This window comes from Vitis vinifera, chromosome 14 (assembly GCF_030704535.1).
Source record: "Vitis vinifera cultivar Pinot Noir 40024 chromosome 14, ASM3070453v1".
Lineage (NCBI taxonomy): Eukaryota > Viridiplantae > Streptophyta > Magnoliopsida > Vitales > Vitaceae > Vitis > Vitis vinifera.
Genome location: NC_081818.1, coordinates 27,618,431 through 27,640,428, shown reverse-complemented (window position 1 = coordinate 27,640,428; position 21,998 = coordinate 27,618,431). Strand labels below are relative to the sequence as shown.

Sequence of the window (21,998 nt, the reverse complement as noted above, 5' to 3'; positions counted from 1 at the left end):
GATGATTATGGTATTTATGGTACAAAAATAATATGTAGAGAGACATCCACCTCATATCTTTATATGGATAACCACTTTAAGCTATAAATCCTATTCATGCATCCACCTAAACATTATTAATATGCCTAATTTATCTTTGTTAGTTATATACACATTACAGCTTCTTCCCTTCCCATCTTTTTACCTTCTTTTCCCAAACTTGTTTGTCAACAAAATAGTATTTGAATTAGATTTAAAGCTAATTTCAATATATTTTTTATGCAACTTTTTTTTTTAATTCATATTATATAATTGTTAGATATAATTTAAGGTTTATTATTTACATAATTTGTGATCAATGTTTGTTGTAAAAATAATTTTAAAATATCTAAAAATAATTTCTAAGGTCACATGCTAAGAGGGTAAATGGTCAGACACAGTGTTTGAAAAATTGGAATTTATTGTCAAAATATCAACGAAAAATCAGCTATCGATCACCATCGAAATGAAATCGATCATCGATAATTGGTCAGATGAAAAGTCACTAAAAAATCAGTAAAATTAGAAGGTGAAAAATCGATAATAAAATTGATTTTAATATGTATATTATTACTTATATCAATTATATTTATAAATAATTTTTTTTAAATGTTCTCATAAATTTTGAACCATTTTTATTGGATCGATATTTATTTAATATTTTTAATATATCCATAAAATCCAAATACGACATTTCAAACATTGGTTAGACGTGTAGTATTATATTATTAAGAAACACTTCAACACTATTACTTTGGACAAGCTTTTGAATTTTTTTTCTAACACCTAAAAAAGGAAGAAATAAAAATGCACTTGTACGAACCCAATAATGGAACCTTGGGACATGAATGAACACGATGAAATCTGTCCTCAAAAGTACTTTCCTTTTTCAAAATTTTGGTTGGGTAGTTAACTCATCATAAAGCTAATGACCAAATGGAAAACTAGTTTCAGATGATAATCCACCCACATTTCACAATTTCACAAATGCAGTTATGGCGGTGTTTGCTTACACTGCTTCCATTTCCCGACCTTCTCCTTTTCTCAACAATTCTCTCTACTTTCCCCCAATTCAAATCCCTTTCTTTGCCTCTCTAGCTCCTCTGCCAAATCGCAGAAATTCGAAAAGCATACACACTGTTTTGCCCAGTTCTCGCGCACCTCTGGATTTGCCCATTACGTCTTCCCGGCAGGTACCGAATTGTCATTTCCTTCTCATTTTTCCTTTCTCTGGACCTCTGTTTGCTTGTCTAGAAAATGTAGGAAAGTAGAAGAATCTTTCTATCTTTTTTTTTTTTGTATGGAAATGCAAACGGTTCAGAGTTTGTTGTCATTTTCCCGAGTTTTCTCAGTAACCAAACAGAGGGAAATGAATCATTTTCATGAAGTGTTGCTTGTACTAATTGTTCGTGCAGTTACTCGAGTGTTTGTTGAATCGTGAGGATTTCAGTGAAGAGGAAGCCGAAGAATCGCTTAATTTCTTGCTTAATGATGGTAGTGAAGCTTTGATAAGTGCCTTTCTTGTTTTATTAAGAGCCAAGGGGGAAACTTTTGAAGAGGTAATGCCCTAGTCTTCGATTTGATACTGTTCATGGTGCTGTTTTTTCTATGATTATCTTCACTGTAGACACTCAAATGTGGTGTTTGGTTTGAAGGTTGTGGGGCTAGCAAGGGCTATGATCAAATGTTGCAGTAAGGTTGAAGGGGTTTATGATGCAGTCGACATTGTTGGGACCGGCGGTGATGGGGCAAACACTGTAAATATTTCAACAGGAGCAGCTATTCTGGCTGCAGCCTGTGGTGCTAAAGTTGCAAAGGTCGAATTCTTTGTTTTATATTTGTCCTAATGTGTTAGGCCTATCTGTCGACATGGTTGAAGTACGTGATCTGTAATGTGTTAGGATTATATGGGAAAATGGAAATATATAATATTGGTGTAGTGTTTGAACTGCAGCAAGGAAACCGATCGAGTTCTTCTGCTTGTGGAAGTGCTGATGTATTGGAAGCCTTGGGAGTGATCATTGATTTGGACCCTGAGGTTAGTGCTGCAAAACCCTGAATAGTGTTTGTCAATCGTAAGGAACAAAAACTATTGAATAGAAACCTATCCTGAGGATTTGAGCACACCCCAAATTCTATTGATTATAATTTCTTTCTTTTGGTTTCTTGAATCTGTTACTGTAACTAATAGCATACTACTATTTGACCTTTGGGACTTGAAACAAAATAATTTTGACTAAATTGGCATATTGATGTCTTTGGAATTCTCTACTAACATGTCAGTGGTTCTCTTTTCTTTCTTTTTTCCGAATCAGGGTGTTAAGAAATGTGTGGAAGAGGTGGGTATTGGTTTTATGATGTCTCCTAAGTACCATGGGGCCATGAAGATTTTTGCTCCTGTGAGGAAAAAACTTGGAGTGAAAACTGTGTTTAATATCTTGGGTCCCATGTTGAATCCAGCCCGGGTTCCTTTTGCTGTTGTTGGTGTGTATGAGGACAGTATGGTAAGTTTTCTACCTTTGAAGTTAACCAAATAGTGAATTGCCCCCCACTTGTTGACAAATGCAGACTAATTTTCTATACGGTTTGTTCTAGGATACCTTGATTGGTATTCTCCATTTTTTTGAATGAAGCGGTTAACTTGTTTAACTACATAATTTGCCACCGCCTGAATTTGGGTTTCTTTGCAGTTGATGTGGTTTCTTATACCATCTTGAGGTTTCCATACAATTATTTTCGTGCTTCCAAGGGCCTTGCATTTAAAATTAACTTGAGATGCAGAAAGCTCTTTCCATGTTCACAAATCAACCTAGCAATCTTTATTTTCTGTAGTATATTTCTTGGCCTGGGAATTGCTATCATCTAACATGGCACCTTTCTGTTTCGGTATTATGCTGAGGTCGAAAAGGTTTCATGCTCTACCGTATCTGGGGCCCATGATTTTCATATTTGTGGAACCTTCATTGACAATGGCTTCTGGATAATTTATGTTTTTCTCCTCCATTGTGTGATATGAATTTTAATACCATCTTTCTTAGATACCCCCTATAAAATTATTGAATTTCTAACCTTTTATGTTCAATACTTTTTTATCCGATGCCGATGGAATTAATATATTTCACTCTTGAATAGGTCACAAAAATGGGTAAAGCACTGCAAAGATACGGCATGAAAAGAGCACTAGTTGTTCATTCGGAGGGTTTGGATGAAATGAGTCCTCTTGGTAAGTTCCCTCTTTTGCTACTCGAGAATTTTCTGTGCTATGATCCTTGTATATTTATTCTTTTCTCATGACCTACTTATGTTTGACAGGGCCTGGAGTAGTCCTTGATGTTACACCTGGAAAGGTTGAAAAATTCTCTTTTGACCCAGGTAATTTGTCATTCATTTTCTCCTATTTATCATTCTTTGAGGTCAAAATTAGTGCTAGGGTGCCTCCATTTTTTGTTCTTCTAGCACATTGCCTGATCCAAAATTGTCCAGTATCAGACTTAGATTTCTTGACAATTTCCTGGATTTGTACATGGACTAAGATCAGACATGCCCATATGTTTGTAGACATGCCTGTGCCTGCTAATATCACATGGACTACAAAAGCAAAAGCTTTATGAATCTAAATTTGTCATGATAGACTTGTTTTATGTTGTAAATCCTCCTTGATAGTAGCACATAGATGTCAACTATTTCTCCAATGAAATTGTACCTGGATTCTAAATTCTGCTTGCTGTGCATTACCTTACAGAAAATTTTGGCATTCCCCGCTGCACTCTAGAAGACTTGCGAGGGGGAGACCCAGAATATAATGCGAAGGTACTAAGGCGTGTGTTATCCGGTGAGAGAGGGCCTATTGCAGATGCATTTGTAAGTTTCTTCTCACTATCCCATGCTCTAAGAAATGCCTTGGTTGATGCTCTTAGATATAGAATATGGCATCAACTTACTGAAACTAGCGGTCCCCATTGAGTATCTTTTTAGCTTTGCTTCAGCTTTTGAAAGGCTAAAAGTATGCGTGCATCCATTTTGTTCTCTCATTTCCGCTGTTATAACCTATGTAGAAGGCAACAGTTATAATGTAACATTTTCTGGGATAAAGATAAATAGTCGGTGCCTAGTTATGTGACCAACATCACAAGCCATTTCATAATCCAAGTACTTGTTGCCTGAAAAAAAAAAAAAAAAAAAACCAGGTTCTAAACGCAGCGGCAGCTTTATTGGTGAGTGGGCACGTTAGCACTCTAGGAGACGGGGTGGCAGTAGCCCGCACAACACATTTATCAGGGAAGGCTCTCAGGACACTACAATGTTGGACTGAAATCTCCAGTGTAAGACCTGTGCCTCTGTATTTTCTGTTTTCTTCTTTCGTGGTTGCAGACAAATCGAACTCTTATTTCCTTATCTTTCCCCTTTGGCATTTGATCATTGCAGAAAGTTAAGGAATCTACGGTCATGGCTGATTTTGACTTGAAGATGGACAGTAGAATTTTGAACGATGGCACCAATAACCACAAAGAGTAACTGGTTTGTTGGTAGTTTTAAAGAGAAGAGAAAATTAGACAGCTCTATGTAAGTTATGGAGTGCAATCTGTGAGTTGTGAAGATCATATGAAAATAAACAAGTATTAGCAATTTTATTATCATATCAAGTATTCCTGTACTGCTTGAATGCCTATAATTGCAGTTTTGTGCTGCCAAGACCATGTTTTCATTGAGTCCCATCCCTGTTACTAGAAGACATAACTTAACACCCAATGACCCAAAAAACAGCCTCATGTATTCAGTTATAATCACGCCTCTTTGTGGGAACACATGGGTTTGGGGCATGTGATTGAGCATTTTGATTTGATGTTTGTGGGGTTGAAGCCTCAAGTAGGGTTTCACAAGCCTAACCTAATGAAAAAGGGAGGGGGGAGGGAATGGAGGCACCACCAAAGGGGTGCAAGGGCAAGGGCAAGGGCAAGGGCAAGGGCAAGTTTAGGACCACATCAAACATGAATCATCTTCATTCCCATCCTATTTCCCATCCTATTCCCACATACCAACACACAGTAAGCTTCTAGGGGACAATATAGGCTGCAATATTGAGCTCTTAATGAATCAAAGAGAAAAGTATTCTGGAACCTGCACATGCCTACTAATATCAATTTGACCACAACAAACCCTGTCTAAAGCGAAGCCCTTGCTACAATCAACCCACACTGCAAATCAGCAACTCGAAACTTCATTTAAGAAATTAAATACTTAATCAATATTCTGTAAAACCCTTAATCAGTTGTAGATAAGAACTTCACATAATTTAAATTTTGAAGGATCTCATGTATGTAGGTAGATATGATATATGATTCAGTTGCTAAAGGTGCACCAAATGATTAGCCCAACAATTTCAAGTCTATCATTGGGTAATAGAACAGATCCAACGAAGAATATAGGAACAGCATCAACCACAATGCCTTTATTGATGTTTACCAGTTACCACAATGCCTTTATTGATGTTTACTCGTTACACCGGTTCAACAGGTAACAGAACTCCCTTCGTTAGAGGAGGACGTAATAGCTCCAGCTTCAGTAAGCAAAGGAACAAGTTTCCCATCACTGTGCAAGGCTGTGGCGGCTGTAAAACAATTCAAAACAAGTGTATCAACGACGACAATACGTAATCAAAATGAGCTACAAATGAATTTATTCAAACAAATTTGTACGGGTAAAGGGATTAAAATCATACTGTCACAGCCACCAATGTGCTTTCCACCGATAAACACGTTTGGCACAGTACGCTGTCCGGTCCACCCAGCAAGTGCTGATTGAAGATCAGCTCCATCACCTTCAATAACATGAAAATTATTCGTTATAAGTTGCAGATAGTTGAAGGTTTTTAGGAAACATCATAATATTATTTGTCAATATCAGAAATTGAAGCATACAATCCAAAAGATCCAAGCAGAAGTATATTCTTCCTTTCCAATTTAGAAAAACCAGAACATTTCTTCAAAAAGAAAAATCGTTTCCATTTCTTGTAGCAAGAGGCCCTTACACATGAGCTGAATCTCTGTTGGGAAGAGCATATTTCATAAAGCAGAATGGAACTCAGTTAGGGCATGTTTGGATACATAATAATTTTCCACACGTCATGCGAACGAGTTCATTTCCCGTTGAAAAATTGAAAGAACGTAAACAATAGAACAACAAAGGGGAGAGAGAGATAGAGAGAGGATGGTGAAAAGAATAAAGAAATGGGAAGATGAAGAACTTACTTTCAGTATCCAATTCGACGACCTTGAAAGTAGCTCCCAGCTCCGATAACAACTTCTTCACGCTCACGCAGAACGGACAATACGTCTTGCTGTTATTCCAAAACCCAATCAAATTAATCGAATAATAAAAAATAAAAAATCAAATACAAATAAATGAAACAGAGAGAAAGGAGAAAAACCTGAAGACGACGACAGGATTTGAAGAAACCATCTCCTGGGCCTTTTGCAACGCCATCTCTCAGAATCACCACTCTCTCTCTCCTTCTTCTTCTTCTACTTTCTAGCCCTAATTCTCGATGCTCGTCTTCCCCCTCTTTTCATGTTATATACCGAATCGAATATGGGGTCCACAAATACCATGGAATCTAGGCCATCCATTAATTCCATGGAAATGTTTTTTCTTGGAACCGTTGGAGGGAGCGGCATTGTGACCCATTCCTTATCAAGAAAACGAAGGACAAGCCTAATGAAATTTTGAGGGGAGAATTAACATGTAGGGTGGGCTAAGGGTGATAATCACCCAAAATAGTCGACATTATTTACAAATTTCTATGATTTGAAAAGATAACCATTTCAAAATTCCAATTATAGCCTCTCTCTTTTTTTCACTTTTATTCTTATTTTCATTTTACTTTAGCTTTTTATTAAAAAAAATTTACTCATTATTATTATTATTATTAACTATTAATATTATTATTTATGATATTAGTTTTATATTATTAATATTATTTCTAATATTATATCTAAGTTATATATACGGCAAAAATACATTAATTTTATAATATTTTAAATATATAATATATTAAAACACAACTTAATTTAATTTTTAATTTTTTTAAAAAAAATACTTTGAATATTTGTCTTATACTCCTTAAAATTCTTTTTATTATAAATTAACCTTAAAAGATTTTTTTTTTTTTAAGTTCATGTTTTTCATTATAAAAATTATTGCTATTAATATTTATATTGTAAAGTTAAACATTTTAAAATTTATGAAATCTATATAATAAAAAATATAATAACTTTATATTTATAATTATCAAAATGAAATGATAATTTATAAAATGATTATAATATATTATTATTATTATTATTATTATGAATAAGTTATTTTATAATATTTTTAAAATAATAATTAAAGAAACTATAATTTATATTAATTATTTATTCTTATACCTATCAAATAAGAATAATATTAATATTAATACATGTAAATAATATAATAATTAATTACAAATTATGTTTTCTTTAATTATTACTTTTAAAATATTATAAATAACTTATTCATAATAATAATAATAATAATATATCATATAATCATTCTACTAATTATCATTTCATTTTGACAATTAAAAATATAAATTTATTACATAGATTTCATAAAATTTAAAATTTTTAATTTTATTATTATTATTATTAAAAAAAAAGATAAATTATTGGTAAAACATTTATATACTGAACTTACAATATAAATATACTAAAAATATTAAAATTATACTACTACATGTGTTAGTTTTTCTTTTTAACAATTATAAAAATAAATTTTTTATTATAATATTTTCTTAATAATTATATTGTAAAGTTAAATAATTCAAAATTTCTAAAATATATTTAATAAAAATATAATAAATTTATTTTTTTGATTATCATGATAAGATAATAATTTTTAAGATGATATTATTATTATGAATAAGTTATTTATAATATCTTTAAGATGATAATTAATGAAATCATAATTTATAATTAATTATATTACTTATATGCATTATTGGATATATTTGAATTTAAAATAAAAAGTTTTGCGAACATATTCGAGTTTTAATATTTTGACAACTTTTCGAATACTTATCAAAAAAACTAATGACTCATTTGGGTCATTATCACCGACAGACTCGTGGCTACATGCGGATGATTTGGAATCTATGGCCTACACATTTTTTAGAATGCGTCTGATTTTCTAAGCTCTAGACTCTAGTCAAGATGCTATGGCTGATGAGAGTGCCTTGGCCGGCACGCCAGCATTAATTGAAAAATTGATATAAATAAATGTTTATAAATGATAGCTATCTAGGGACAGCTAGGCATACACGAACGTTGATTCCTTTTCCGGAACAAAACTACAAATTTAGAAGAACGTTGATTCCTTTTCCGGAATAAAACTACAAATTTACTATTTAAAAAATATCCTCGCTCCTCCATGTTTGATTGGAATTTGGGAGAGAGCTCTAAAGAAAAATATTCAAATTTGTTAACAGAACATCTAACCAATTAAATTGGTAGGTCCATGGAGAATACTATGGCATGGTTTATTCAAAGGCATTGAAGTTCACCATAAAGTGGTAGGGTTTGGGAAGCAGGTTCACCGTCCATCTGATCAAAACCCCCAGATGACTGCTTTACATTTTATGGAGGAGCTGCATCTACTTTAAATAAAACAGAGATAAACAAAAGCATTCAATCCCCAAATAAGTTCAATTGATGTACATGACCTTGATAGTCCACCTTCTAAGAATAACTGTGGATCTGATTACAAAACTGCTTAGCCTCCAGATTATGTGCAACAGTATCAATGAATTCTTCAGTATTCAAGTAGAACTCCTTCGACGCCCTGCATTTTCAGAGAACCTTCCGGTTAATATGAAAACAGTAGTGAGACCACACAGCCTCAAATCACCACTAAAAATTAGGAGTCGATACGGTCGGGTTTTAAAAATATTTTCTTGGTGTGGTCAATGGAAGAAAAGGGTGTATGGAGGACAAAACCTTAGAATTAGGAAGATAATTGGTTCAAATTAGACAGTTATTTATCCAGATACAATTCATAAGTATGTATACAGTTTTCCATAAAAAGAAAAAAAAAAGTTTTATTACACCTTCCCTATCATTTTATTCTTTTGAATCAAAGTTTTTGAATCATCTTAAAACTAGAATCTTCATTCAGTTACTGGGCATTACATGCTCCCTAGGTTTAATTTCTTCTCATTCTTAACATCATAAAGTTTCTAGTAAATGCAAATTATGTCTAAACCTCGTGTACAGTATGTGTTTATGTGTATAATAATAGTGTAACAATTCCATAAATACTTCATGAAGTCATGAGATCGTTAATATTGCAAAAAACTAAATGCGAAATCACACTCACTTGGGCCCATGGATCAAAATTGCAAGATCCTTGGTCATGTTCCCTGACTCCACTGTTTCAATGCATGCAGCCTCCAACTTGTGAACAAAATCCAGCAGCCTTTCATTCTTATCAAGTTTAGCCCTAAAAAAATGTTTTGAAGCAGTAGAAAAAGATCAAGGCAAATGACCATTGACAGGAAAAAAAAATCAACAGAAATTTGGTGATATTTAAAGGCATAATAAACCTGGCTTCAAAGGAGTGATACACACTTCCCTGAACACCTAATTAAATTGTAGCTGAATCACATACACGGTGATTCATAACCATACTGTTGGTGCAGCATACTAAATAGCAAGGTGCTGAAGTGCGTAACAAAATGAAGCTCAAATGTCGTTTGAGAATATCAAAATTCTCACAAACATCTAAGCTTCATGTTATTCAACCAAATATATACTCACAATATTGTGTTTCTGTAACATAAGATGCATTTGCATAGAGTGAAGCTATTGAAGTTCTGTGTAAAGAAAGGCACAAGTATACTACACAGATTTCTTTAGTCTAATCCAGATTTTCAGACAGCTTGGTTCATTCTCTCTATCCCCATTTTAATAGCATCAAACATGAGAAATTGACTAATTAAAGTGGACCTTGAATTAGAATGCGCTAGCTGAAGATAAAACTAAAAGATGCTGCCTGACCAACTCCAAAAGAAAGCATGAAATGTTACCTGTGTTCTAGCCCTCGTGTCCATGCAAAAATTGAAGCAATACTGTTTGTACTGGTTTCAAGTCCCTTCTGATATTGCCGAAAATGTCGAGTGACAGTCCCATGAGCTGCCTCAGCTTCTAAAGTCTTGCCATCAGATGATAACTGCTTACCACTGATGGCTGTCAGGATTTGTAACATTTAAAGACCAAAAAGAAGAAAAAGAAGAAGCAGTAGCATAGAGCATTAACCATGAAAATAAATATATTTGATACAAACCAATACTGAAGTCATAAGACCCAAAGAACCGAATCCTGGACAAAACATACAGAATAGGGTAAGACTTTACCAAATGTAAAATAACAGGATAATCTGACCTTTCATTCCTCATATGTAGCAGAAAGCCTGAAGGGAAGAATCCAAGAGGAAGAAGCAAAGTTAGAACTTTACAGTACCTTGAGCAAGTAAATCACTCTGGACATCTCCATCATAGTTTTTGCAAGCCCAAACATAACCACCATCACTTTTAAGTGCATATGCAACCATGTCATCAATTAGCCGATGCTCATACCTGAATGCCAAAGAAAGATTTCTAATAAACCGTGCAAAGCTATGCAGGGAACCAAAGTATAAAGCCATAATCATGTTCAAAACAAACAAACCATATGGAATGTTCCTCAAACTTTTGCTTCCAGTTCTCTTCATATACATCCTGGAATATATCTTTAAACCTGTAATGATCTCAGTACTGTGACTATCATGAATTTGTGATCATTTTGCAATTAACTGACCAAATTACAAAAGCAATTAGGAAACCGAATTAATTAGAAATTTGGAAGATTCCACTACCTCCCATCATATTTTTTAAGGATTGTATTTTTGGTGCTTAAGTAGAGAGGCCACTTCTTTGCAAATGCCAGTGACATAGATGATTCAGCAAAAGCTCGAATAGACTGGCATATCATGCAAATATCTATATCAACAGTGAGACAAGATAATATGGGGAACACGCTCGAGCAGTAGTGAAAAACAAACCTCATCAACATTATACATTGCCAGTGCAATTCCAGGGCCTTTAAAATCATAAACATTGAGCTCCACTGGAGGGTCCCCATTTTCTGGAGCTGGTCAAAGAAATAGACAAACAACTTGATAACTACTACGATCATTTAACAACCATAAAGCAAGGAAAATAAAATAAAATAAAATAAACAAAAAAAAATCAGTTCAATTAATGAATTATTACAGTTTATATCAGCTTACCAAAGACCAGTTTAAGCTTTCCTGGTCCTTCAACAACAGTATCAGTGGCACGATACTGGTCCCCAAAGGCATGCCTACCAATACAAATGGGTTTCTTCCAACCTGTAATGGGAAAAAGAGTATTGAACATTGCTTTGCAAAATTTCATTCGCATACAAGATTATGATAGGACAACATATTACCAGGAACAATTCTGGGAACATTCTGGCATAGGATCGGTTCACGGAAAACAGTGCCTACATAAAGACAATGGACCCCTTAACGAGGAAGAGAGAGCAAATAGAAGCAAACTAACATAATAAACACACTAGATAGAAGAAAGATGAATGCATGACGACATGAATGGGATCACTTGTCTTCAAGAAACCTGTATTTGCAGTTCCTTAAAATTCATATCGAAGGTGTCCAGTTGTTCCATATCACAATGACAAGGTCTCAAGAAAATTTGAAACACAAATGAAGGTTTCTTTAAATCAATCAATTTTCTCACAACAGGGAGCCAGTTCCAGATAATAAGGGATCACTTTGTGGGATGTCACTAATCTCAATACTACTTCTAGCCTGGTTTTATTTGACAAAAGAAATATAATTCCTTGGCATCCAACACGCACACACACACACACATACAATCGATTCGTTAAATAAGATGTCAATACATTGACCTCAAAATTCTAGCCTTGATCTATGCAAATGTTAAATACTTTATTTAACTTTGGCGAAGCTTGCTAAGTCCACTGATTAGATTCCACTGGAGATTGTTCCAAAACACAGGGTTCACAAATCAATTTCCCAGGGTTGTTATCCTTCCCCTCTCCCACTGAAAAGAAAAATATTAATCCTGATACACATAGGTTCATAGTTGTAACTTTAGAGTTTAAGACAGTTATTTCATTGTTCACATAAAAAATATATACATGTAACACCCGAGCAAACAACTGTAAGCTTTCAGAGAGATACCAGAGCAATTACGTTTCTCTAAAAATTAAAAAACAAACGTCTGCACAGCAACAAGAACAGCACAGGCATCTACCATTGTAACAATGTGGAAATTAAGGAAAATTCAAATTCATACCATTTAAAATGTTTCTAATTGTTCCATTAGGGCTCCTCCACATAGACTTAAGCCCAAATTCCTTGACTCTGGCCTCATCTGATAAACAGAAAGCGAAATCAAACCAAATTAGACCATGCTAAAAAAAAACTATTTGACCTCGCAGGCAAATAACTAATGAATTGCTATCAAATTTCATGATTTCAAAATTTTCTCCTGAAATCACTCTTGACTTGGGCAAAGAATATTCTAAAAAGTAATAACCAGAAAACAAAACAAAACCTTGAAATTAGGAATATTTAACCAATATCAAAACTAGTAACAGACAAAATTTGCAAATCAAGTTTTCTAAAGACGGAAGAATTTTTGGGAAGAATAATCCTATATCGAATCGCAAAATATGGAGACCACTAGCACAAAACACATGCAGCTGAAAAATATTGAATAGGATTTGACATGGAAGCAAAAGTGGCAGTTTCATAAAAATTAAACAAGAGCAAATGACTCATTTGTAATAGTTACTAGTAAAAAGCACATGAATATTAGTGTCATTAGATTGTATCTTAGTGTTACAATGAATTCTACATCCAGCCTGTCTTCCTTTTCTTAATAGGTAACCTTCTTTTACATGGAATTGAACTTGGAACTTTCCCTTCCTTCTTGTCACCCAAGCCAAGCCTTAGGGGACATATTTTTCTTTTCTTTTTGTGGAAGTATGGAACTTATATACCTTTTCTTTCCTTTTTATGGAAGTATCTACATGAATTTAATTAATGAGAAAAAACTAAGAGAATGATCACAAAAAAACTACTACAGACTACAGGACTAGCATGTGCATGAATTAACAGCCACAAGAAAGGAAAAGATTCTAGAGAAGAATAAGTTAACTAACCAGGAGTTATTGTGGCACATTTCACAGCAACATTATACCTGCAGCATATACAGGGTTAAATGAATGGAAGAAGAATATGACGTATACTTTAAAGGTTCAAGGACTGTGCTAAACAAAGGAAGCATAAAAATGAACTTGGCTTCCTTACAATCCTAAACCATCCCATTTTTTTGTCTTTAGAACAAGTAATAGATTAACTTCAAAAGAGCAAAACCAAAGAGAAACAAAACAGCAACAACAATACAAAAATGACAAACCATGGAGCCATCAAATCTGAAATGAAAATCATCTTGAGAATGATTTCCCAACTAGAAGGCCTGCTTCTACCCTAGCAAATAGAAGAATATCCATGAAGCACAAGTCTTGTGACATCCAAGACCATTTACCTCAAAAGTTTATATGTTATGGAGGCCTGGTAGAAATTCAGCAACTAAACATTCAAAGCCTTCTACAACTGAAACCAATAAATATTCATCCACAGCATAAAAAATAATTTCAAATGTATCAATGGACAAACATGATTGGATAAAAAATAGAAACACTAAAAAGGGACATAAAGGATAGATTTTTTTTATCCACACCAAAAAAAAGGACATAAAACATAGACATTTATGGATGAGAGCAGTTCACCAATTTTTTTAGACAAGACTGATAGATGATGCAATTATAGTGAAAACCAGTGGCCTACAAGCTTTTGGAAGAAAACGGTAACTAGAAATTCCATACAAGCAAACCTAGAAATCTGATATGAACTAATCTTAAGTCTCTGTATAAACACCCATAAGCCAACAGTAATCAAATTAAACCAAAAATAACCAAATTCAACTGCAAGTGGCAATCAACACCGAGAAATAAATAACCTAAAGCGAAATAAAGAACTCAACAAGCCAAGCTACAAAAGAGCTGCACGAATGAGAGGAATTAACTGAAATTCAATTTGAATATCCCTCTATGAATAAAATGTCACCAAACGAAATCACATTCTGCCCACTTACTTCAGAGTGGCTTCAGCACTTTCTACTGTGACTTTATCATCAGTTGCATCGCGATTCAGTATTCCTAAATCAAAATATCTTATATCTAAATCCAGATAAGGAAAGATAAGCTGCAATCAAGAAGAAAAAAGTTTTTTTAAAAAAAAACTCCATTAGGACGGAATTAAAATGCCTCCACAAAAGCATAAGAAAATCAGAGCAAAGCTTGATTCTTACTTTGTCTTTAATCATTCTCCACATAATTCGCGCCATCTCATCACCTAGACGAAGAAAATAAATATACAACAGCGATAGAATTAGATTTCAAAATGGAAAAATGAAAAGTTGAGCAACTTATACTCTGCTTGGTTGCTGAGAAAACGCATGGGCACAAAATTCTAGCCGTTATAAAACAAAATTTTGGATATCAACAAAACCATTCTCATTTTGTCTGGAAGCTAGGACAACAAAAAGAAGCCATAAGATTCAGACTTCCATTTCCTTTCCTTTTTTCCTCCCTTTCTCCGCAACCGAACGCAGAATTACACTGACTACCAAAACACCAGAGTTTGATCACACTTACCATCCATTTCGACGATAGGGTTCTGAACTCGAACTCGGTCAAAAGTAGCCGCGGATGCGAAGCAGCGAAGTGAAGCGTTGGGGAAGCGATCGTGGAGAATGGAGCCGTTCTTGAAGAGAATTCCATTGAAGAACCTCTGATCGGAAGAGATTGAAAGATTAGGGTTTTTGAGGGCTAGAGAAGAAGAAGATGGGAAAATCGCAGCGCCAGACATAGCGCCGAAGCGGAGCTTTGGTCTTAAGACTCTTAACATTTGAGTTCTGGAACTTTTGCAAATGGCTTTGGAGGGTACACGTATCTCGGCTTGGGAAACGGACCAAACGGTGGCACTTGGGGATGTACAATGCGCACCCACTCTCCTCACTCCTTTTTCAAGTTTTACATTTTTTATATTTCTTTCCCATGTAATAATAATAATAATAATAATAATAAATTGGTTAAAACTTAAAAGGATTGAATAATATTTGTATTTATGAATTTAATCTCTTTCATATTATTATTTAATAAATAATTTTTTTTACATAAATACCCTTAATCATTTTAAGTATTTATATTTAGTTTTTTTTCTAAAAGAGTTATTTAAAAAAAATAAGAATATTTTTATCAAAATGTGAAAAAAAAATAGATTTTTTAAATTAAATTTTTAGTGATCCTTTTAATCAAATAGCCCTAATAACAATAATAATGGTAAATTGGCGAAATAAATATGAAAAATAAATCAAACACGAATGATTAAAATAGGAAAATAGAAGATAAACTATATTAAAAGTATAGGTATCGATGAAAATATCAATTTAATTTGAAAAAAAAAATCAAAAATCCAATAATCATTTCTATTATACTTTGATTTTAAGGAAATATTGAGAGAAAGAATAAAAAAAAACTATGAAAATTCATTAAAAAAATTAATAATATGTATCTTAAATTAGTTTTTTAAGGAAAATAATATAAGTGATTATTGTAATATTAGATAATAACAAAATGTGCACTAGTAGACATAAGTATTTTTATTCATTCTGATAATTTCTCATAAATATAAATTTATTTTAATTTATCTTTGTGTTATATCTACAATTTTACATGACATTTGTATGATAAGCTAGTGATAAAATATTCATATCTTCGTACAACGTCATACCCCTAAATTATGGATTTTTTTAAAAAGGGATGAAACAAATAGCATGTGATGAAGGGAGAAATGAAATGAGCAAGGTAATATATATATATATATATTATTTATTTTAGAAAAATAATTACCAAAATATTATCTTTTTATTAGTGGAAATTGGTTGTTGTGATAAGGATTAAAAGATAGGTAGTTATAAATATATGAGTACTTCGAGTTTATGGATATATATTTATCGACATAAATATATTTTGTCACAAAATATTAGTGACAAAAATTAATAAAAATTATGAAAATATTAAAAAAAAAAAACTTTAAAAATTTGTATAAGAAGTAAAAATAGACATTTTAAAGAATTTTTTTAAAGAATTAATTTATATAATTTATCATATTTGATAATAATAACACTACATTGATAAAAAAATATAAATTTTATAAGTATACATTTATTATTAAGTTGCATTATATATTATTTTACAATAATATTGTGATAACATGTCAAATTTTAAAATATATTCAATGATATCAAATAAATAATAATATATGTATAATTTTTAAAAATTTAAATTTTTTTATTTGATAAATATATGGATTAATATGTTTGGTAATAAATTAAATCAAATATAAAAAATAAAATAATTAGAATTAATTTTATTTAATATTTGAAAAAAAAAATGAGTGAAATATCTATTGAAATGCGAGAAAAAAAAATGGTGAAATATTGGTATCGGTGATATATTCAAATATTTTAAATTTTGGTTGTGATATATTTTACATTTTTAATTATGAGAGAAAAATATTAAAAGTGATTAATAATCTAATTTCAAACACTAGATAATTAGTTGAAAGGTACATTTGGTGAAAAGTGATATATATATAAAAGTGAAAAGATGAGATTAGTATAAAAGTTTTTAAGATAAAAATGGAACTCATCATTTAAAAAGACCAATATATTTATAAAAAGTGAACTTCTCTTTTCAAAATACAAGTTTAATATAAAAAGTAAATTCGTCATTTAAATAGTTAGGGAAAGAAAATAAGAAAGAAAAATTAAAGAGAATGAGCGAAAAAAAAAAAGAAATGGAAATTTTAGAAGAAGATTGAGATTCAGTTCCAATTCAAATATTCATCCGAACTTAATTATGATTGAGTTTTAATTAACAAAAATAATTAAAATTAAATTTAAACTTAACTATAATTGGGTTGGGTCGTATTCATAAAGAACTTAATTAATTAAGATTAAATTTTCAATTGACCTAACTAAAAAATCTTATCAAAATAATAATTTATTTATACATAAGGTAAATATCAACAATATCAAAACCATCATTAACTAAAATAATGGTAAGATGAAATATTAAATTTCATTTTAGTAGAGTAAAAAAAAACGAACATAAAGAACAGGGTATTAGATGTTTTGATTATTTTTCACAGCGAGAGAGAAGAAATAAGAAAAAAGCAAAAAAATGAAAAAAGAAAAACAGGGGTATTAAGCGTTTGTTTAGTATGTATTTTTAAAAACGGTTTTTTGTTATTCTAAAAAAACACAAAACATTTTTTAAATTATTTTTACTTATTTTCTAATAATTATTTAAAAAAAACCTATATAAATATGAAGAATAATTAAAAATTAAACACTGCATTTAAAAGTTAATTTTAAAAGATTTGTAAAAATACAAAAAATATGTTAAAAATATTTCGATTTTCAAACAAATTTTTGTTTTACAAAATATTAAAAATAATTTTTTTTCAAAATTTGTTTTTAATTTTTTTTTTCATACATATTTTAAAAATATTTTTCAAACAAACCCTAATAGTTTATTTTAAAATATAGTAATATAATTTTTAATATTTTATTTGACTGCATGTAAAAATGAAGCATGGTGTTGAAAATACAAATAAAAATAAAAATAAAAATTTAAAAGTTTGTTCTTGATTCTAGAAGATTTTGATAGAGAGTTTTAGGATAAAATAATAACAAATGGACAATCATACTAAGGTGAAGCTTCTATATATCTAGTGCTAGTACTTCTCCAATATTATATTCACTCCCACCCAACTAATTTCTTAAGTGAATTGTGCTATAAGCCTATAACATTAGAGGCTTAAAATCAACTAGAGAATGTCACAAGCTACTGTATTGCTACATGGACACATGGAGGCCCGCAATATGAGGAGCAGCATCCATGTGCACAAAAAGGGGGATGTTACTGAACGAAGTAAATAAAAATTAACCCAAAGGGGAAAACTAAAAAGTCCCCTACTTCAATGTTCAGTACCTGTGCTAGACCCCATCCTCAATCGCACGGAGTACTGGCCTACCAATCTACTGACTCAGGTCATATATATATTCTACATGCATACACAGAGATCAGATGTTGGCAAGCTTTTTTTCCTCATCTCTGTTAATTCAAGGCAATTAACAGTAGTCCAGAGTCCAGACAGAGAAGGAAAACATGAGATTCAGGAGAATATTAATTGTTGTCTCTCTGGTCTCTCTGCTGTTGGAAGTGAATTTGGTGCATGGTGGTGATGGGGGCAAGTTGCAGGATTCTTCAGGCTCAGAAGGCATTCCATTCAAGATACGGAGAAACAAAAGCAGCAGCAGCAGAAGCTTCAGCCGGGGAAGGTTCAGCAGCCATGGCTTTAGATTAGAGGGCAACAATGCCTCCAAAGAACAGAAGAGGATGACACCCGGTGGCGCTAATAGACTTCACAATCGATGAGTTATGGAGCAGCTTCAAAACCAACTAATCTCCTTGTAGAAGATGCTGTTTCTTTCTTTTTTTTTCAGTGATGGAGCTGAGCTTCAGTTCTTGTTGTATTGCTTGTACTCATCTTTCAGAGCCTGCCTTTGTTATATTACAAAAGCTTGCTTCTCTGTACTCAATTTCATTCTTCTTCTTTTGAGAGTTCCATGTTATGCAATTTACGGCTTCTTTATTGATCATCCAATATGTCTGGAAGTTCACAGAAACCCCCTGATTCGGAAGATTGCATCCAGCCACAGTCCAATCCATTGGAAATATTGGGTGCCATTGGTTTCATTTCTTTCCAGCTCTTCAGACCAAGTTTCAAAACTCAGTGATACAGAATTTTAATCCATCAATTTCTCACTATGCTTTAACAAACCGGTTTTCCATGTATAAATTATCCTCAATGGACAAAAATCAAACGGGGCCATTAATGATGTTTCCAAGGTCATTCGCTGTTCCTAGAAAGGGTTTTGGCAGCTTCTTTGAAACTCTGCATGGCGAATGTACCAAAAACTGCTGCCAAAAAGAAAGGGAAAAGGCGAGGTGATTCGTGGGTATGATCGAGAAGCCAAGCAAATAGAGTTGAGAAATTGCAGAGAAGGATGCGATTTTCAGTCAAACCAGTAAAAGCTTTCTTCCCTTTCGTTCAGTTCTGCGATTTTGTAGAAGGGTACCCATCTCCTCCTCTTTCCCATTTGTATAGATGGATAGCTTATCTGCAACCGTCAACAAAGAAGATATACAGAAAACGACCCTACTGCAACACACCGTCTCACACACGTACACATCTAATGAGTTGTGAGGCAACTTGGACCAGTTCTATCCACCATTTCAAGAGCAGTACGGTCGAGTAGTCATCAAAAGAGACAAGAAGATCCAAAGCTGAGGAATTTCCCATTGCAAAGACCCAGGAAAAGGAAAGGAAAATATCATTGAGATGATGATGAAAACCCGTGATGGAGGGCAGCAGGGAGAAGAAGTGTGGAGTAAGACAAGAGATGGCAGCAGCAAAATGGGCTTTTGATTTTTTGTTTGAATTCGTGGGTATGTGTTTGGTTACTGTCAATGGTCCAGAGAATCAGAGAATCTTGTGTTTGTGAAATATGAAAAGCGACCCATTGGAGTACTGCAGTTCATATTCGACACTTTTGAAAATCATTTCCAAATTAACATAACTTTTAAGGAATTTAATTAAAAATTATTTGAAGAATCAACTTTCAATTGATGGGTCAGTTTGAAAACCGCTTTTGAAAGTAGTTTCATGTTCTTTAGAATAAAAACTAGAAACAAAAAATAAAGTAGTTTTAAAGAATATTTTTTTAATTATTTTAACTTTAAAAAGTTAAATATAAAATTTATTTTTAAATTATTTAAAAAATAAATTAAAAATATTTCAAATTTCTAATCAAACTAACTAGCATCTATTTTCCTAAAAGTTAGGTTTAACTTAAAAATCGGTGGTGGTTAGGAATTTTATTCAACACAACCTAAAAACTATTCGATATATTAAGAGTGTTTCAAAATATTTCTATTGAAAATGTTTTTATTAAAAATATTTTTTTAAATGCATTTTTAGAAGAATCATCTATTAATTACTTCTACTGTTTTTTTTTGTTTTAAAAGTATTTTTCTTTTAATTTTATCAAATTTTTAATTTAAAAAAAAAACATATTTTAAATTAAAAATACTTTTTATAACTATTATCAAATCAACTCTAAATGATTTTATTTATTATTTATGTGATAGGTATTTTAAAATAAAATATCATTTTTATTAAAGTCACCCAACAGCTTATGGAATGGGTAAAATTGGGTCTTTAATCAAATAAAATATAGATTTTGGGATGTTTTGAAACTATTATATTTTTTACAATTTAAAATCTTTTTTTTTTTTAAAAAAAAAACGTATTTATTATATCGGAAGTCATTTTGATTCATAGGATAAGTTATTTATATTTAAGAAATATTTTTTATGATGATGTCATCTGCGGTTGTTGTAAGTTACCGGAGGTGGTAAATGTTACTTGTGCCGGTGCTTTTTTCATTTTTGTCCTTACGTGTCAATGCTCTTCTACTGTGAAAATAATGATTCTCGTAACTTAAAGCGAAATTAGTCAGTAAAACAATCAGAATTCTTGGGCATTTTTGTCTTTATTTGTTATTTAATAAATTAAATTGATTTTAAGTGGGATTATTTTTAAATTATTGATTTAAAACTTATTATTTATCGTATATTTTAAGTATTAAGATTGTTTTGTAAAATTATTTTAAATTTTATTATTAATCATTGTATCCACATATTTACCTTTGTTGATTGTATCCACATATTTACCTTTGTTGATATGTATATTTTCACTAATATTGTGTAATGAATTTATTTTTTAAATATTCATATTTAAAATATTCTAAATATATACTATAACTAAAAAAATATTTATTATAAAAATCAAGTTATAAATATAGAGTTATAGTTGTAAAATACATTTTCATTAAATATGAATGAATAAAGCAAAAATGATTTGATATTAATAATAAGTTAACTATTTTGATTGAACATTTGGTGATATATATATATATATATATATATATATATATATATATATATATATATTTACTTAATCTAAATATAATTTATTTTAATTTAATTATAAATTCAACTTATTAGTATTAAACAGTGAGTTGCTTGTTTTTTATTATTTTATTTTAATTAAGTATTAAATATTAACATGTAAATGTCATATTGAGATTGAGTTTTAATTGTTTTAAAAAGTTATTTTTAACAACCAGCTAAAAATCAAAATATTTTACCTTTTCTATTTATTATTATTTTAAAAATATTTAATAATAATAATAAACAAATCTTAAAAAGTCAAAAAGCAAATTGGATTTAGTGATTATTTAAAAAAACAAACATCATCTTAAAGTGATTTTTTTTACATTAAGTTGTGATCTAATTATTTCGATAAACATACTCAATTAATTTAATAACTTAAACTAAATCATTGAATTGATTTAATAAATGCCTACTAAGGTGATAAAACTAATTTTCATATTTAGTTCTCATTGTTTTTGAAAATAATTCCGTTTCAAAAATCGTTTTTTATGAATTGTTATTGAAAATGTGTTTTTGTTTAGGTCAAAAACCTCCTTTAACAAACTTATAACAAAAAACAATTTGCTCATAATTTTTTTCTAAAATAAGTTGTTTTTTAAAACAAATTTGAGGAGTTTTTAATTGTATTTTTTTTTATCACATTTT

The 21,998-nt window shown here is 31.3% G+C and overlaps 3 protein-coding genes across 4 annotated transcripts; 1 reads left to right on the top strand and 2 right to left on the bottom strand.

The window, feature by feature from the left end:
• Positions 1 to 875: 875 nt before the first annotated feature.
• Positions 876 to 4,672, top strand: LOC100252445 (anthranilate phosphoribosyltransferase, chloroplastic). 2 transcript variants are annotated; one of them, XM_010662585.3, is made up of 10 exons: positions 876 to 1,211; positions 1,434 to 1,577; positions 1,674 to 1,835; positions 1,973 to 2,056; positions 2,334 to 2,522; positions 3,151 to 3,241; positions 3,331 to 3,390; positions 3,761 to 3,828; positions 4,206 to 4,340; positions 4,444 to 4,672. In XM_010662585.3, exons 1-10 carry the CDS (start codon positions 1,014 to 1,016, stop codon positions 4,531 to 4,533), a joined length of 1,221 nt encoding a protein of 406 aa, XP_010660887.1. In that variant the 5' UTR covers positions 876 to 1,013; the 3' UTR covers positions 4,534 to 4,672. The 2 variants fall into 2 exon arrangements, with proteins under 2 accessions (XP_010660887.1, XP_002273812.1); XM_002273776.4 differs by having other exon boundaries at positions 878 to 1,211; positions 3,761 to 3,879.
• Positions 4,673 to 5,287: 615 nt separating this feature from the next.
• On the bottom strand, positions 5,288 to 6,797 carry LOC100244121 (glutaredoxin). The gene is made up of 4 exons (XM_002276230.4): positions 6,446 to 6,797; positions 6,267 to 6,355; positions 5,738 to 5,836; positions 5,288 to 5,626 (listed from the first exon to the last, which is right to left on the bottom strand). Exons 1-4 carry the CDS (start codon positions 6,499 to 6,501, stop codon positions 5,526 to 5,528), a joined length of 345 nt encoding a protein of 114 aa, XP_002276266.1. The 5' UTR covers positions 6,502 to 6,797; the 3' UTR covers positions 5,288 to 5,525.
• Positions 6,798 to 8,551: 1,754 nt separating this feature from the next.
• LOC100249290 (isocitrate dehydrogenase [NADP]) lies at positions 8,552 to 15,198 on the bottom strand. The gene is made up of 15 exons (XM_002276164.5): positions 14,859 to 15,198; positions 14,513 to 14,556; positions 14,297 to 14,406; positions 13,302 to 13,339; positions 12,431 to 12,508; positions 11,541 to 11,594; positions 11,359 to 11,460; positions 11,131 to 11,219; positions 10,945 to 11,048; positions 10,758 to 10,826; positions 10,551 to 10,666; positions 10,375 to 10,409; positions 10,118 to 10,260; positions 9,409 to 9,531; positions 8,552 to 8,874 (listed from the first exon to the last, which is right to left on the bottom strand). The coding sequence occupies exons 1-15, from the start codon at positions 15,109 to 15,111 to the stop codon at positions 8,772 to 8,774; spliced, it is 1,461 nt and encodes a 486-aa protein (XP_002276200.2). The 5' UTR covers positions 15,112 to 15,198; the 3' UTR covers positions 8,552 to 8,771.
• Between the last annotated feature and the right edge of the window lie 6,800 nt (positions 15,199 to 21,998).

Coding starts and splice junctions, on each gene's coding strand:
- LOC100249290 (XM_002276164.5), bottom strand. CDS start 15,111: ATGTTAAGAGTCTTAAGACCAAAGCTCCGCTTCGGCGCTATGTCTGGC. Junction 11,461..11,540: donor TGTTCCCAGAATTGTTCCTG/GTAATATGTTGT, acceptor TTCCCATTACAG/GTTGGAAGAAACCCATTTGT. Junction 11,049..11,130: donor CAATGTATAATGTTGATGAG/GTTTGTTTTTCA, acceptor ATGATATGCCAG/TCTATTCGAGCTTTTGCTGA.
- LOC100244121 (XM_002276230.4), bottom strand. CDS start 6,501: ATGGCGTTGCAAAAGGCCCAGGAGATGGTTTCTTCAAATCCTGTCGTC. Junction 6,356..6,445: donor AATCCTGTCGTCGTCTTCAG/GTTTTTCTCCTT, acceptor TTGGAATAACAG/CAAGACGTATTGTCCGTTCT. Junction 5,627..5,737: donor GCACATTGGTGGCTGTGACA/GTATGATTTTAA, acceptor ATTGTTTTACAG/CCGCCACAGCCTTGCACAGT.
- LOC100252445 (XM_002273776.4), top strand. CDS start 1,014: ATGGCGGTGTTTGCTTACACTGCTTCCATTTCCCGACCTTCTCCTTTT. Junction 2,523..3,150: donor GTGTGTATGAGGACAGTATG/GTAAGTTTTCTA, acceptor ACTCTTGAATAG/GTCACAAAAATGGGTAAAGC. Junction 3,242..3,330: donor GGATGAAATGAGTCCTCTTG/GTAAGTTCCCTC, acceptor TATGTTTGACAG/GGCCTGGAGTAGTCCTTGAT.